This window comes from Pseudophryne corroboree, chromosome 12, assembly GCF_028390025.1.
Source record: "Pseudophryne corroboree isolate aPseCor3 chromosome 12, aPseCor3.hap2, whole genome shotgun sequence".
NCBI lineage: Eukaryota > Metazoa > Chordata > Amphibia > Anura > Myobatrachidae > Pseudophryne > Pseudophryne corroboree.
In genome coordinates, this window is record NC_086455.1 from 14,653,978 (window position 1) to 14,670,421 (window position 16,444).

Sequence of the window (16,444 nt, forward strand, 5' to 3'; positions counted from 1 at the left end):
ACCCCCGCATGCAATTTCTACCCATAATGTCTCAATAGTATTTACAGTCCCTTCTTGAATATCTTCCCGTATAACAGGTTTTAGAAATGGCTTCACGTAGACATAACCCTCCCTCGTTTATTTAGTCTGTCTCTCCTGTACAGCGTGTATCCCTCTAGATTGACTGTCCAATCGTGAGATACGTCCCTTCACGTTTCAGTAATGCCTATAAGATCATATTCCTTGGTTGCTGTGAGGATTTCTAGCTCCCCTTTTTACTTGTAAGGCTTCTAGCATTTACATACATACAATTGAGGTATGTATTTCCCCTTATGGTAGGGACATTATAATTCTTATGCAGCAAAGATGACCCGTAATAGTCATTGGTTACGGTTATTCTAAAACGCTTTTTAGTTCCTATGTTACTACCCTTGCCGTCTGCTCTATTCCTCCCCCGTTTTGTTCACTAACGTCACCCCTGCTATTCATACTGAATGACCCGGAATTTCTTGCTAAATCCTCCCCCCAGGCACCTAGTTTAAAATCTCCTCCAACCTTCTAACCATCCTTACCCCAGCACCGCTGCCCCCTCTTCATTCAGGTGCAATCCATCACGACAAAAAAGATGGCGCCTGACTGAGAAGTCCGCCCAGTGTTCCAGGAACACAAACCCTTCTTTCCTGCACCAATCCCTAAGCCACACATTTACCTCCCTAATCTCCCTCTGTCTCCGTGGGCTAGCACGTGGCACGGGTAATAAGTCAGAGAATATTACCTTAGATGTCCTTGCCTTAAGTTTCTTGCCCAATTCCCTATAGTCTCTTAAGGACATACCACCTTCCACTAACTTTGTCGTTGGTGCCAACGTGCACCAAGACCACTGGGTCATTCCCAGCCCCTCCCAACAATCTACCCAGTCCGCGATGTGCCGCACCAGACAGCACAACAGACCATACAGCGATCACAGTCCCGGTAGCAGATTGCCCCATCTGTCTTCCTAATAATGGAATCCCCTACCACCACAATCTAGGTACCTTACTAACATTTATCCCAATTGCGCCAGAGGGACCGCTCCTCTGGTTGCTAGATGGAAGTCTCCTCCAGCACCGTCATTTCCTCACTATCACCTTCAGATTCCTTGTCCAGTTGTGCGAATTTATTCGTGTTTGATAGTTCAGAGATGTCGAGCCTCCCCCTTTTTCTTCCTTCTGTGACCCAGCTAGCTACCTGATCATCCTCTTCTACCAGTGACCCCTCCCTCAACTCCTCCACAGTTCCTGCTGCCTCCATTCCCCTCCTCACATCATGTCACTGCCCCTGTCACATGCAGCCCTGTCCTCACTGACACATCACTCATCTCCTGCTATACTCTGTGCAGCTGACAACAGTGCTCCTTCAAGGAAAAAAAAAGAAAAAAAAAAAGAAAAAGGCATTTTGTTTCCCCCAGCACCCTGAATGATAACAGTAACCAGATTTAAATCCTACACAATATTGGAATTCAGAGATCAGTTACATATACTTGCGCAAATGTATGAATAAGCCCCAAAGCCATGTCAAGGACTCTGTATATTTGGGGTCCCTAGCGCTATATCTAGGTGCAGGGTGTGGCACCCCCCTCAAAAAAAAAAAAATCAGCATAAGCCAGAAAGCCTAGTGCAGCATACCAGTAAAAAAACTATAGTGTTCTTAAATTAGTGTTAGAAAACCGAAGCTATGAAGGAAGCGATACAAAAATGGGATGTAATTAAAATGGAGAAATAGTGTTAAAGAAATAAGTGATGTGTTAATAGAATGTAAAAGGTATGCCACACTAAAGCCATCCAGCTCAGCCAGTCCAGAGGCACCACACCCCATACCTCCAGTACCCCAATATGGGTTTATTAACCAGCAAGGAGCCACATGATAATGGCTCCTTACTTAAATATATCTAAGCTAAGAGCTACCTACCTTGGAGCAACCCCATAATGCTCCGTATGGCATGCCAGGGCCTGCACCTCCTCCTAATGCAGGAACCTCTCTGCCTCTCAACAGACGACCCTGCTCCTTCCTCTATATAACTGTCTGTAGCTTCCTGCTGTCTTCATTACCCTCCTCCTCCTCACATCATGTTACTTATTACCCTGTAACATATACAATGTTCTAAAGAGGGGGAAAAAAAAACATCTTGCACAGGATAAACACACTCCTGAAAAAAACATTGTGATGCGGGTTAATTTGGTTGGTGCGATTGGCTGGTTAACCCATACTCACTTCCAACATTTGGGAACACAGGGAGAGGCAGGGTAGCAAGCAGTCACCGATGGGCGAATAAGGAAATCATACAAAGTATTAAAATGAGAGGTGGCATAGTATGCCCATTTTATTGTCAGCGATACAAAATCGGAGCAGCCTGTATTGTTCTCTATCCACAACACATGGATGTCTGTAAAACTGCATAGAGCAACTCAGTGCATAGAGGACGTTGCCGCAGTTTCAACAACGGAAACGTTTGTGCTACATATTTCATACCTGAAGCAAAGCCTCAGATTTACTTTCATTAGTGGTCATTATATTAAAGAGCACGTAAAGCCACTATTAGACTTCAACGTCTAATTGCAGTCTCATAGGTAACAGAAATGCTTTGTACACACTGCAGATTGATGGATTCACATAGGGTCAGGGCTAGCGAAGTCACAGTATAGATAATTAACATGCTCCACTTTACCATGTGAGATTTTGACCATATCAGCTGCCTTTGAATCCATTGTATATCAGCAGCGCTCGTCAGCTTTTGAGTTTTGTATTGGAATGGGAGGGATACTCCCAAATGCTTTAACCATTAAACGCAGCTGCGCTAGAAAAAGAATTGGGATTCAACAGTCCTTTGTCATCGCGGCAGATTATACTTGTTTTTATTTTTTATTAAAATGTAGAAATCATTTGCACAAAACGTTGATTGAAATTGATAATTTATTGACCAATTTATTCCTTAGGGAAAAAAAAGAAAATTCATTATCCTCTTAGGCTCTGGTAAAACTTCACCAACAGTTTCTGGAAATGGTAGGAAAAGGACCAGCCTGTCCTCCTTCTGCTTTGATTTCTTTACCACAGAAACTCAAAATAAAAAAATAAAAAATAAAATAAAAAAACAAACCCCCAGAAATGGCACCGCAACCACAACAATGTTCATTTTGGGCATGTTCTCCTTACAGTTTTTCTTTTTCAAAATCTCTCTGGAAGGAAACCAATATAGCTGCCAGGGACAGACAGACACAGTATAGAGAGACAAAAATTTCTAGTGTACGCTGAGGTCAGGGGGCATTCTAAAGCCTTGCATCATGTGCCATGTGACTGTCATTGTTGTGGTAGTCACATACATCATTAATGAATAAACCAACCAAGGACAAATGGCAATCACCAAGAATGTCCAGTGATTTAGGTTACAACAACATACGCATGTCTCATTTTCATGTGAATACCACTTTAAGAATTAACCACAGGGGGGGGGGGGGGGGGGGGAAACAACCACCACCCCATCACTCTGCAAACCCATCCAATCACACCAAGGACATCAGCGCTATTCAAGAACCATTAGTTAATTAATAACGAGGACTTGTGTTAATGCACTCAATCTCCGCCACCTTGATAAACAACCATTCGCCCTATGCAGACACCCAAATTTAAATTATTTAGTCCTCACCACCAAATGAATTGCCACTTGCTGGGTTGAGCACCCCAGCAGATGGATTCAACCAACAGGTAATCTTAGAGCCACGGGTAACAGCACTTGTCCTGTCCTGCAATCTACAGAAATATGGGCTCCATCACTGTTAGCAGAATCCAGTGGCGTATGGGGAAATCTTTGGGAGTCTGCATATTCAGGACTGTGGTACGCAACACTCCGCTTGGAATGGAGGTGAGAAGTTCCCACATTCATGACCCATCACCTACATTGAAGTAAGACTTTTTGTAGGAGGCAGAGTCAATATTTAGAGGATCATGTTAGTAGCTGCATCATGACACAAACCTAGTGACATCACCTTGTGCCTCAAGCCTCCACATTACTAGAACCTAGTCAACGGGCAGGCTTCGTTCTGACTAGTACTTGTCTGGCCCACTAAAGGCTGATACAGGTGACGAGTCCACCTATATAGCCCCATTCACACATCATGCTGCATCGTGTTTTGTAATTACTATAAGCATGTGCTCCTAGGATACAGGCTAAAAAGGGAGATCAGGTAATATATGAAAATGGATTGTCTGTGGACAATGATGGATTAGACAAATAGCTGTGGGATAAGTTCTTGTGAAGACATTGAAGGGTATATGAAATATTGCTGGTCTTCCAGATGTCTTATGACTGGGAACAGTCATCTTGTTGTTTTGTAAGTCTTTGGAACCCAGCTCTGACCCTCAATGTTAAAGGATAAAGTCCTAGAAAGTCCTAGAGCCTCCATGGAAGATGCCTCACATAAAACGGCGAAACGCGTCACATCCAGCTCTTGTTTCCTCCCCTTGCCTCGAAGAGTGGGTACTTCCCCGTTTCCCAGACTGGGCAATATGGATGATGTTGACGGAGAGTGTTATTACCACACGGGAGTCACAGTCTAAGTATTCTCTCCTACAGGTCTCTGAGAACATGTTGGAAGGTGAGGGAGTGAATGAGAATTGACCTTGGTCTCAAGATGATGTTGCTCACGGAGAATGACGGCTGGAGCACTCTGGCTGCGAAGAGGACGCTCCTTTCTGCAAGGATGAGGGACAAGTTTCTCTTTTTGCACTACAGACGGAGACGGAGAGGCCGGATTGTTCTGCACAAAGAAAATGATGCCACAGCTGCTGGCTTTTGACATAAGCAAATCCTGGTTGAGTGATCTGATTTGTCGCAGGTCCACCTGGCTGAGGGCAGGGTTACAGATGGGTGCAGTGTGCATCCAGGTCAGGTTCACGGCTGGCCAGTCTGCCAAAACCGGAATCCTCTCATTGCAACAGATGCATTCCGTTTGCAGCTGAGCCACGGCAGGACCTTCTGATGCTTTCTCTGTCGACTGGCTGCTCGGTAAAGAAGTTTTCGTTAACTGGAAGCTTTCCTTCTCTTTAGAGACAACATCTGAATGCTGGAAAGTGAAAGAGAACGTATTATTCCTTTAACCATGCAAACAAAAAAAAACCAAAACCCTGTGCTTTAGAGGTGTCATTTATGAAAGCTACGGCTATATCCTTGTGGTTTACACAACCCATTAACTAAAATGTCTATTGAAATGTCTGGATTCAATTCTACCCAGTCCAGACCAAGCAGTATAAGCTGGAACAAGGGTCTTTACCTTGGCCATTTTATACTGGGGTTCCTCCATATCATCATCGGAGGAAGAAGGAGAAGATGACGAGCTGGCGACACTCGGGAACCAAATCTTCAACATCATTTCCACTTGCAGCAAAGTGCCCAGATACCGCTCCCTGAAAATAAAATACGTTCATATAAAAAGGGGTGTATAACACACAGGCGGCTAGTATTCAATGTAAGCTGTATATAGCTGGTGTGCGCGATGAGGAGTTGGTTTTGATGAAGACAGTGCAGAAGTGATAGAGGGCAGGTGTGTAATAGGGAGGTGATGGATGGTGGGTATGTACTGGAATGTAGACTGGACAGAGGTGCTGGGTATGTAGTGGAGAGCAGACAGTGCAGATGTGGTGGATGGTGGGCATGTAACGGTGCAGATGTGGTGGATGGTGGGCATGTAACGGTGCAGATGTGGTGGATGGTGGGCATGTAACGGTGCAGATGTGGTGGATGGTGGGCATGTCATGGAGAGTGAAGAGGCATTGGGAGTACATGACAGCGCTACTTTTGGAACACTCACCCCATCTCTGGCTTTTGGAGAACTCCGACAATCCTCTGTATCCGATCCATTGCTACACTCTGTTGGAAACTGCTTAATCCTGCAAGAACAGCATAAAAAGGAAAGATTCCAGTAAGGCCATGTGCTCAGCGTCATACCTTTATATCGATCAGCGGAGAGGCTAAACCTCACATCTTACAGACATTACAGCCGCTTGGGCAGGGAGCAAGCGATTTATCCAGCAACACAGAGAGGAGAAGGAACCTGCAGCAGATAACGTCTGCCTTCAGGGTACTCTTCTGTCTCTGCTTGGTGCATTAAGCAAGGAGAAAGGAGTTTGGAATCATTTCAAGCACTTTAAAGCAGTGCTGGATGTGTCCCGTGTACCAGAGGTGTGGGAGAACATCCTGGGAAGTTAGAGACTTTTTACGTGTACAGAATGTAAAATTTGTGATTTTTTAAAATCACACCAAAAGGCAGAATGAAATGTCAATTCCATTTTACAATACACACTGAATACAATTCGTGTGGTGAAGAGTGGTATGGCAGTGACAGCACTTCGTGTGCTAGTCAGGTTATATAATAGGCTGATCAGAAAGACGAGCGCTATAATCTACCAACACATTCAGATCCACCATGGGCAATTTTGTTTTTTGTTCTTTTTCCCCCAGATTTGGACTCCAGGCTCTTTCAGCTTTCACCCCATGTGTTTGATGGCTCTCAGAAGAACAGCCTGTTCCCAGAGGGGAGCTGGCATCACTAATACAACAGCGCGCTAGCAATGGCCATAAACGCTTTACTCTAGGAGGACATTGTCATTACGTGTTATTCGGAAACAATTCTCTGCAAGATCAGCAGGCTGTAGAAAGGTGACCTGTATCCAAGATGCGCCACAAGGGAATAACTCGCTAGTTTATTTTGTGTGTTACTCAGAAAAATGGGTCAAGTCTCAAACCTGACGTGCGGACCCCTGAGTCGCCTTGGTTATTATAACAGCTGCATGTTCCCCCGTAAAGAGGAGAACGTTCACAAAACAAACTAACCTTTATGATTAATAAGACATAAAACAAACCCAGCTGGTTTTGAATTTGAATGAATGTTTTCTATTTTTATATCTCACTCTATATTTATGGTAGAATGCCATCAAAACTGGGTGACAACTGGTTTTACAAAACCGCCAAAGTGGGTATGCCCCTGAACTAGATTACATAGACATTTTGTTGTCAATAAAGCATTTTTGCTTTATTTGTGGACTATAGATGACTATTAACGAAACATACCTCTCAGGAAATAAATGTAATGCTTTAGAAAAGGGTGCTTCTAACAAAGAGAATAGGTCTGCTATTACACTACACGATGCTCAGAGGTGGTTTGATCCCTCAGCATTTTATCGGTGTCCTTGCTACGTCTGCAGCCATACAGGCAGCGCTGACTCATGGCATTGTACCTCTAACAACCCTTGCAGCAGATGTGCGATCCATGGCTCCAGTACCACTTGTGTGCGAGGGTCAGTAAGATAAATCATAGCACAGCAGGGTGTCTCGGAGAACGTCTCACGACGATGGCAAGCTGCGAGCAAACCAGTGACCTATCGCACTGGTGGACATGAAGGTACAGGACTGGAACTTGCACAGGTGGTGATATCATATGGCTCACACTAGTGTGCAATGGACAAGGTGCAATCACCTGCAGCAATGTAATCTTGCATAAATGGGTGTACATGGATTTCCTACTAAAATACATAGTATAATGGAGTACTCCCTCCCAACATGACACATTTATTGTAAAAACATGCTGCAAGACCAGATACCAGTCTGTGCACAGAATGAAAGTTGGCAAGGCCTAGAACCTGTTTTGTACACATCAGCCTTCCCCCCAAAAAAAAACTCCCGAGTCTGGAACATAGAAAGGGGTGTGGCTTGTGCTATCCTGGGTGGATTTTTTTTTCCAAAGCTGTGCTTTTCTCAGGATATGTAGGCAGATAAGCAGCAGCGCCTATTTCCCCCCCGAGAACACATGGTGATGGAGATATATATTATATATATATATATATATATATATATATATATATATATATATATATATATATATATATATATATATATATATATATATTTTTACACACACAAAATATTGATTTTTCTGTAAGCCACTCGATAGAACAAGATTCCCCAGTTGGTAATTATTTGCAGATTAAGTAGTAACAATCACCTCTATCATATCTTCCCCGTTTCAGCCCGTTCAGCAGTTCCGTCAGCGGCTTTATGAATCCCTGCAGTTCATGACACTGTAAGAAGAAGCCAGATTTTAGAGAGTCTAGTAAGTGCTACTTATATACCTATTAACATTTATTGATCTGTTCCACTCCCCAAAGAGGGGACACTGGTCACCTACTAAGGTGTTTAGATTTAAAAAGTGAACGTTTAAATAAAATGACCTTTAAAAACTAAAGTTGGCATCGCTGTAGCTGAATCATCTAAAAGACCGGTGGCTTAGACTGGAAACGTCAGAGGATCACTACATGGGCACTGACACGTTGCAGTTATATCAGCCTGCTGGATTATTATAATACCGGGAGGATAGAACACAATCCAGCTGCCGAAGCCCGACAGCCCCACCCAGAGCTGTCATTTACCTACAGCGAGCCTGTCACCTGGGTCGACACTAGCTTTTATTGCTTTATTACATAAAAAACTGTGCAATAAAAAAATAAAATAAAAAGGAGCTGACCCTCTACTTCATTCCAAAAAATAGTGTGACCTGTGGTAGCAGTGTTCTTCTATGTTTTTAGGTCTTTAAAGTAAAATAGAAAAAGGTTCAGTACATTCTGAAACAAAACTAAAAAAACTAAAAACAAACAAAAGATCACTGACTTACAAAGAGTGTGCTCTGCATGGATTTCAGCATATACATGCTGTGGTTATGTTTATTCACGGACAAAAGGTGGAAGAAGCTTAACTATACACATCCAAGAATAACACTATGAAAGACCTCTCCGCTACGATGCAAACATGTGTAGTGTAAGGACTAATAGCAAGAAGTAATTTTGATAGCTCACTTACTGCTATGGGTTATTGCATATTCTTAAATAAGTGTACAGTACCAGCAATCGGAAGGGGTAAAACACAATGTTCCCTGACGTACCTTTTGAGCAAATATTCGGTCTCCTTCAGAGACTGGAAGGCTCTGTTCTTCACTCTCCCCCCACAAACTTGAAGACAACTTTGCCTCCTGTGCCCGCTGCCTTTTGAGTCCTTGCGGGGATTCCAGCTTAGTGTCCTCCGTGCGCAAAAAGTTCTTGTGTGGTTTGTCTTGTTTTCTGCTACTAAGTTCAGAACCACCACTTCCGCGGTAGTTCTGGTTAGCGCACGCACCCCTTCCCTCCATCTCTTGGAGGTACCTGTAATACTGTCCCGGACGTTGGTGCCAAAAGGTTCTCCTGGCCTGGTACTCATTCTCCAAGCGTATTAAGACCGGGTGGTCCGCACTGCTCAGCCTGGAATTTGGGATCATGCTCACGTTCTCAAAGTCCTCCTCCACTTTGCTAGCTTCGTCCAAGCCATCGGAGAAGACGACATCGAAATCTATGTAGCTTCTGTCCTCCCGGTCAGTGGTGGCGGCACTACTGCCCGAATTAAGGGAATCGTAAGAGGACAGGAAGTCGGATGACTCTGTATCTTCCATGAGAGAATCAACAACCTATGGTGAGAGAAAAAAACAAAAAGTTCTCAGTTTCCATACATTATTCCTCAACCACAGTGCTCTAGGACCACGAGTGTACCCATCACCATTTTAGACCACCACAAATAGCAATACAATGTACAGCTATCCTCCAGCCATTCCAGAGCTCTGCCCAATTCAAAGTAAATGCAACATTTTAAAAGCCATAGTTCCTATATACCAATTGATACGAAGGCTAAAAAAAAAAAAAAAAACACCATCAAAACACTATTTGCACCCAAGTTTTGGAGATCAAGCCGTCAAATAATGCACATCTTTCTTTTGGTTCGTGTTTAACAAATAGGCTCTAAACTATATTTTGCACCCCAACCCCCATGAGTTATTTCTAACCTATCTACCTGTGAGCTGAAAATTTCAGCCAAGTAATCAAATTTAAAAATATTGTAGCCTAAGTTTACTATTCACTCCTTTCCCCGGACAGCACAACGCAGGGCCCTGAGCCACTTCCTGAAGAAAGTATCCCCTTACCAGTGCTGCTCACGGGTCTCTAATCTGAGGCCGGTTTACAAGAACAGCTCTTATGCAGCTTCCTCACAAGCTATTAGGACTGAGACAATGCGCTGTATTCACACAGGGTGTCCGTCACTGGAGACGAAAGACGGTTGGCAGCCTCCGCAGGTATAAGCTGTTCGGCAAGTACAAGATGTGACCTCAGCAGTCCTGTCTTAAGAGTTTCTTCATTCCTACTGTGAGCATTGCAGAAGATCTCTCTGCAAGAGCAGACGATCTAAAATTGCCACCCTCTCTTTCTACGACTAGTACCTTAGGAACTGAAGACGGATTCCACACTTGTGAAGCACAGAGCGCTGCAGCGTAGGAACATGTGTCACCCAAGAGCTAGGCTTCAGTCCGGTACACCGACATCTGATACATCATCACGGGGCAGCTCAGCAATGTACCGCGAGTGTAGACGTATTAGAATTATGTAACCGAGCAAATCACAAACATATCAGCCTTATGTAACCCGGCAATCGTATCGCTAGCGTGGAAACACAGAGGGATTCTTGTCAGTAAGAGAAGCTCCGATGCGGCAGAGCCACAGCAGCACAGAGGGGTGTGTTACAAGTTGGCATCCTTCCCTGACAGGCGGATACCAAGCACAAGGTTTTACAACCAGCCGGCTGGCACAGACATGTGCTTGGGGAGTTTAATATACAATATGCTGCATATTCAATTTCTCTTCAGTCTTCTAACACATGACAATTTCCTTCCCTGTCCCAGATTTCAGAGCTGGGGATTTGAAAGCCATTAACGCAGGAATAAAATGACTCGGGAGGCGGGGTGTACCCAGCGCTGGAATCGTTTTCCCCTGACAGCCAGTGGGAATGCGGAAGCAAACGGCAGACATTAGAAAAAGGACACTGTAAAAGGTTACCCCTATAAATTGGGATTAAACGAGGAAGTACCAAACCTGAAACACCCCAGGTATCACATACCGCAGCATTCAAACCTATGTAACACAGATGACTCGTTATGTACTCTCCCAAACTAGTCTGCCCGGTCATCCTGTAGCTGGAATACTGTGATTGCAACACATACGAAAGAACATTTGTTCATCATTAACTCCAGGTCAATACTGGTGTTCAGCTTGCTTAGGACATGTGTGATGTAATGTGGATTGTCCTCTCCCGCAGGACTGGCTGTACAAGATGCCGCTGATAAACACCCACATGTAATCTATAGGAACGGCTCTGTCATTTAGAAAGAAAAAACTACCAAACCCATGTGACCCATTTTCTTCATCTTTTACACATAACCCGTACCCCCTTTTCAGTCCCGCCCCAAATAAAAAGGTAGAACCGTCACTCAAGCCAGTCATTTGTTCAGTCCAGAGGATGTTACACCAAAACTACTAACATTTGTGAATAAACCACACATGCCGATACACCCCCCCTCTATCTATCTATCTATCTATCTATCTATCTATCTATCTATCTATCTATCTATCTATCTATCTATCTATATATATATATATATATATATATATATATATATACACACAAGCAAATGATTATTCAGAACGTAGTGTTCATTCTAGCACCCTGCATCTGTCACAAGCCGTGCAGTTCCACTTTCCTGCCTAGGGTGTCGCTTTCTGCTCTGGTGCTTCTAGCACACTCTGGTCTGTATCTCGGCAGAGAAACAGACCAAAGGGTGCTAGAAGCACCAGAGCAGAAAGACACCAGGCAGGAAAGAGGAACTGCACGGGTTGTGAAAGGCACAGGGTGCTAGAACGAACAGATACCTTTCACTATATAAGTGCCCTGTCGGCAAAGAAGAAGTAGCTGAAAACTAAACTGAAAAGGCAAAAACGTAAACAGTTTGTTGCCCCCTGAAAGGCGCTGCCCCTAGACGAGAGCCTGGATAACAGAGATATGACCGTGTGTATAAAACTGCGATATTAACTTAGTACCACCCTGGGTTATCTTCTTTATTCCCTCTTCTCCGCCTACCTTTTTGTTTGATACAGGTGGAGTAGAAAAATAGGCACCATTCACTGCTTTGTTACAATAAGTGCTGCTCCACCTGTACCCAATGCACTGGTGTGTCATCCTGTACTGCTTTACAAATCATGGGGAGAAATAGGACAGTCCCAGACCTCAGGGTTACATGAAGTCAATGCTCGCATTCCACAGCACACTTCCTCAATGCCAAATATTTCATTAGCAACTACAGAACAGAAACAAGCAATGCTGACCACAATGGAGGATGTCCGCCATGTATCAAGACTGCACTGACAACGGCACTGTTGCACACCGGAGCAAACACAAAGTTGGACAGCCACCATTGTTTTTTTTCTATTTGACGCAAATGTTACGTTATAAATGACATTTGCCCTCACTAAGCTCCGCCGTATTGTCCGATATAATGCTGAAAGGGTGCGTGGCTTACAAGTGCCGATGCTTTATGCAGGCGCCATTACTGCAGGAAATTATTTAGCAAAATAGTGTTATAAAGGCTCCCAATTGTCTTCTTACCCAAGACACGTCCGTCCCGTACTCTCATACTCAACAGGCGTCACTGTATTTATAATATACCTTACAATTAAAGCTAGAACATTGTGTTACAGTGCAAAAGAGCCGCCCTACGTGACTCACAATGAAACAACCACGCTCGTCAATCCTCTTAGTAATTAGTGACATATTTTCTACAGCCATTTTCACCTTCACTAGAGATATGTGTGTCATGTGCATACATCTATGGCCTAGCAGACGCTGCAGAGGAGATAGCAGCAGCAGCACCCCCCCCCCCCCCCCCCGATAGCAGGATGTGATGTGGGAAAAGTCACGCTGTAATATATAATAGGGGCAATGAAGTGCATCCCCTCCGCTTGCTCAATCTGGGTCCCCGATTGCCTGTCTGCTGCAGTCTAATGGGGCACTCTCCTCCCAATCACTGAACCTGCACTTTCTATCCCCCAACACAGGAACCCAAAACAGTAGTACTGTATGTGTAACTCAGCGTTCCACATTAGGGTCTCCCCTCCTGTATCTATACACTGAGGAATACCAAAGGACTTTTTTCATGTATGAAGGGCTGGACGTGTGCAGGGTGTCTCTACTCAGAGGTGGTCTCTGGAAGCAAATGTCTCGGTAGCAGTGAGGGAGCTCTCTCTGTAGGGAGACGGTCTCAGAATCTTATGTCTCTCTAGTAGCGAGTGTCACTGCATATCAGTGGATGTCTGCGGCGGTCTCTGGGTGTCTCAGCAGTAGTGGCTGTCTCTGAGTATCAGTGTATATCTAAGCAGTGGTAACAGTATCTAGGGGTCTCAGCAGCAGGGTGTCTCTGGATATTGGTGGACATACCCTCAGAGTGTCTGGGAATGTCTCACCTGTGGTATTTCAGCAGGGCTGTCTGAGAATCAGAGTGTCTCTGGATAGTGATGGCAGTGTCTTTAGTGTCTGGGGATGTCCCCACCTGTAGTGGCTGTCTCAGCATCTGAGTGTGTTCTCTGAATAGTGGGGAAAGAACCCTATGAGTGTCTGATGATATCTCGCAGTCTCAGCAGTGCTGACTGTCACTGAGGGTCCCTAGCAGTGCTTGGTTTCTATGGGGGTCACAGCATCAGAGCGTGTGTCTGGATAGTGGTGGAAGGACACTATGAGTGCCTGGGGATGTCTCAGCTGTGATGGCTGTCTCTGGGGGGAGTCTCCATATCAGAGTGTGTCTAGGGACGTCTCAATAGTCTGGCTGGCTCAACTGTGCTGGTAGTCTATGGGGGTCCCTGCATCAGTCAGTATGTGAGTGGGTATTCTGGGGAGTGGGGTCTCAGCAGTGCTGGTTGTGGGAGTTTCTGTCTCTGAGGGGAGGGGGTCTCTGCAGTGCTGGCTGTATCTGAGGGGAGGGGGGGGGGGGGATCTCTGCAGTGCTGGCAGTCTCTGAGGGGAGGATCTCTGCAGTGCTGGCTGTCTCTGAGGGGATCTCTGCAGTTTTGGATGTCTCTGGGAAGGGGGGGGGGGGGGGGGTCTCTGCAGTGTTGGATGTCTCTGGGGGGGGTCTCTGCAGTGTTGGATGTCTCTGGGGGGGGGGGGGGGGTCTCTGCAGTGTTGGATGTCTCTGTGGGGGGGGGGGGGGGGGTCTGCAGTGTTGGATGTCTCTGTGGGGGGGGGGGGTCTCTGCAGTGTTGGATGTCTCTGTGGGGGGGGGGGGGGAGGGTCTCTGCAGTGTTGGATGTCTCGGGGGGGGGGGGGGGGGTCTGCAGTGTTGGATGTCTCTGTGGGGGGGGGGGGTCTCTGCAGTGTTGGATGTCTCTGTGGGGGGGGGGGTCTCTGCAGTGTTGGATGTCTGTGTGGGGGGGGGGGGGGGAAGGGTCTCTGCAGTGTTGGATGTCTCGGGGGGGGGGGGGGGGGGGGGGGTCTCTGCAGTGTTGGATGTCTCTGTGGGGGGGGGGTCTCTGCAGTGTTGGATGTCTCTGTGGGGGGGGGTCTCTGCAGTGTTGGATGTCTCTGTGGGGGGGGGGTCTCTGCAGTGTTGGATGTCTCTGTGGGGGGGGGGGTCTCTGCAGTGTTGGATGTCTCTGTAGGGGGGGGGGTCTCTGCAGTGTTGGATGTCTCTGTAGGGGGGGGGGTCTCTGCAGTGTTGGATGTCTCTGTGTGGGGGGGGGGGAGGGTCTCTGCAGTGTTGGATGTCTCTGTGGGGGGTCTCTGCAGTGTTGGATGTCTCTGTGGGGGGGGGGGGGTCTCTGCAGTGTTGGATGTCTCTGGGGGGAGTGGGTCTCTGCAGTGTTGGATGTCTCTGGGGGGGGGGGGGGTCTCTGCAGTGTTGGATGTCTCTGGGGGGGGGGGGGGGGTCTCTGCAGTGTTGGATGTCTCTGGGGGGGGGGGGGGGGGTCTCTGCAGTGTTGGATGTCTCTGGGGGGGGGGTTTCTGCAGTGTTGGATGTCTCTGGGGGGGGGGTGTCTCTGCAGTGTTGGATGTCTCTGCAGTGTTGGATGTCTCTGGGGGGGGGGGGGTCTCTGCAGTGTTGGATGTCTCTGGGGGGGGGGGGGGGGTCTCTGCAGTGTTGGATGTCTCTGAATGGGGGTCTCAGCAGTGCTTGACTTTCTATAGGAGTCTGAGCATCAGAGTGTGTCTGGATTGTGGTGGAGGAACCCTATGAGTGCCTGAGGCTGTCTCACCTGTGGTAGTTGGCTCTGTGGTGCTGGCTCTCTCTGGGGTCTCTGCAGCGGAGTGTGTCTGGAGGTCTCGGCTGCAGCAGTAGCAGTGGTGAGGGAATCTCTCTCCCTGTCTCTGGAAGCAGCAGCCGTGGTGAGAGAATGTCTCTCAGTATGGCAGTAGTAGTGAGGGAATGTCTCTCTCTGTCTCTGTGTGACTGTCTCTGGGCGGCAGCAGCGGCGGAATGGCTGATGTCTCGAGTCTCGCTCCCCCCACCCCTATGTGAGCTGAGGCTGAGAACACTTACACGCAGACACGTGAAGCCCGGCACGTGCCTCCCCCTGTGCACCCGTGTCCGTCTCCCCATTGGCCGGCCGAGCCCACCCTCCGCAGCCGCAGCGCCCAGCTCGCCGCCCGCCGATTAGTCAACGGAGGAGAGGGGCGGGAAAAGTGGGCGTCGGAGGCGCCGGATTGGACGAGGCCGGGCGCACATGAATCCGCCCCTACATGTGGACTTGTAAAGCAGCAACGCCGCAGCCTGGCTGCAATGTGAGGGCTCGAGGGGCGGGGCCATGCAGGCGAATGGAAGGCGAGCTGGAGCGCTATTGGTGGGATGCGCTCAGTGGGCGGGGAACTGGGTGGAACTGCGAATGGGAGAAAAACGTGCCGGAGGCGAGGCGCTGGCGCTTTAAACTGTCTTGTGGTTTATATATCAATGATACCGGCCGGGGAGATACATAATAATGCTGGGAGGGGGAGACATAATAATGCTGGGGGAGTGGGGAGATACATAATACTGGGAGGGGGAGACATAATAATGCTGGGGGAGTGGGGAGATACATAATGCTGGGAGGGGGAGATACATTATAATGCTGGGAGAGCGAGGAGATATATAATAATGCTGGGAGTGGGGAGATACATAATAATGCTGGGAGTGGGGAGATACATAATAATGCTGGGAGGGGGGAGACATAATAATGCTGGGGTAGTAGGGAGATACATAATGCTGGGAGGGGGGAGATACATAATAATGCTGGGAGGGGAGATATAATAATGCTGGGAGGGGAGATATAATAATGCTGGGGGAGTGGGGAGATACATAATAATGCTGGGAGGGGGAGACATAATAATACTGGGAGGGGGAGATACATAATGCTGGGAGGGGGGAGACATAATAATGCTGGGAGAGGGGAGACATAATGCTGGGAGAGGGGAGATACATAATAATGTTGGGAGAGGGGAGATATAATAATGCTGGGAGAGGGGAGATATAATAATGCTGGAAGGGGGGATACATAATAATACTGGGGG

General features: G+C 46.9%; 1 protein-coding gene across 2 annotated transcripts; it reads right to left on the minus strand.

Moving 5' to 3' along the window:
* Positions 1 to 2,914: 2,914 nt before the first annotated feature.
* On the minus strand, positions 2,915 to 15,515 carry CIART (circadian associated repressor of transcription). Of its 2 annotated transcripts, none has more exons than XM_063947065.1 (6): positions 15,441 to 15,515; positions 8,943 to 9,497; positions 8,010 to 8,085; positions 5,820 to 5,898; positions 5,283 to 5,415; positions 2,915 to 5,075 (listed from the first exon to the last, which is right to left on the minus strand). In XM_063947065.1, the coding sequence occupies exons 1-6, from the start codon at positions 15,498 to 15,500 to the stop codon at positions 4,566 to 4,568; spliced, it is 1,413 nt and encodes a 470-aa protein (XP_063803135.1). In that variant the 5' UTR covers positions 15,501 to 15,515; the 3' UTR covers positions 2,915 to 4,565. The 2 variants fall into 2 exon arrangements, with proteins under 2 accessions (XP_063803135.1, XP_063803136.1); XM_063947066.1 differs by lacking the exon at positions 15,441 to 15,515 and adding an exon at positions 15,157 to 15,434.
* Between the last annotated feature and the right edge of the window lie 929 nt (positions 15,516 to 16,444).

What these genes read in the sequence shown, in the direction of transcription:
- CIART (XM_063947065.1), bottom strand. Translation starts at nt 15,500, where the DNA reads ATGGGGAGACGGACACGGGTGCACAGGGGGAGGCACGTGCCGGGCTTC. An exon ending in ACGGGGAAGATATGATAGAG is followed by an intron (nt 5,899 to 8,009) that starts GTGATTGTTACT and finishes CTGTTCTTGCAG; the next exon opens with GATTAAGCAGTTTCCAACAG. An exon ending in CTCCAAAAGCCAGAGATGGG is followed by an intron (nt 5,416 to 5,819) that starts GTGAGTGTTCCA and finishes TTTTATTTTCAG; the next exon opens with GGAGCGGTATCTGGGCACTT.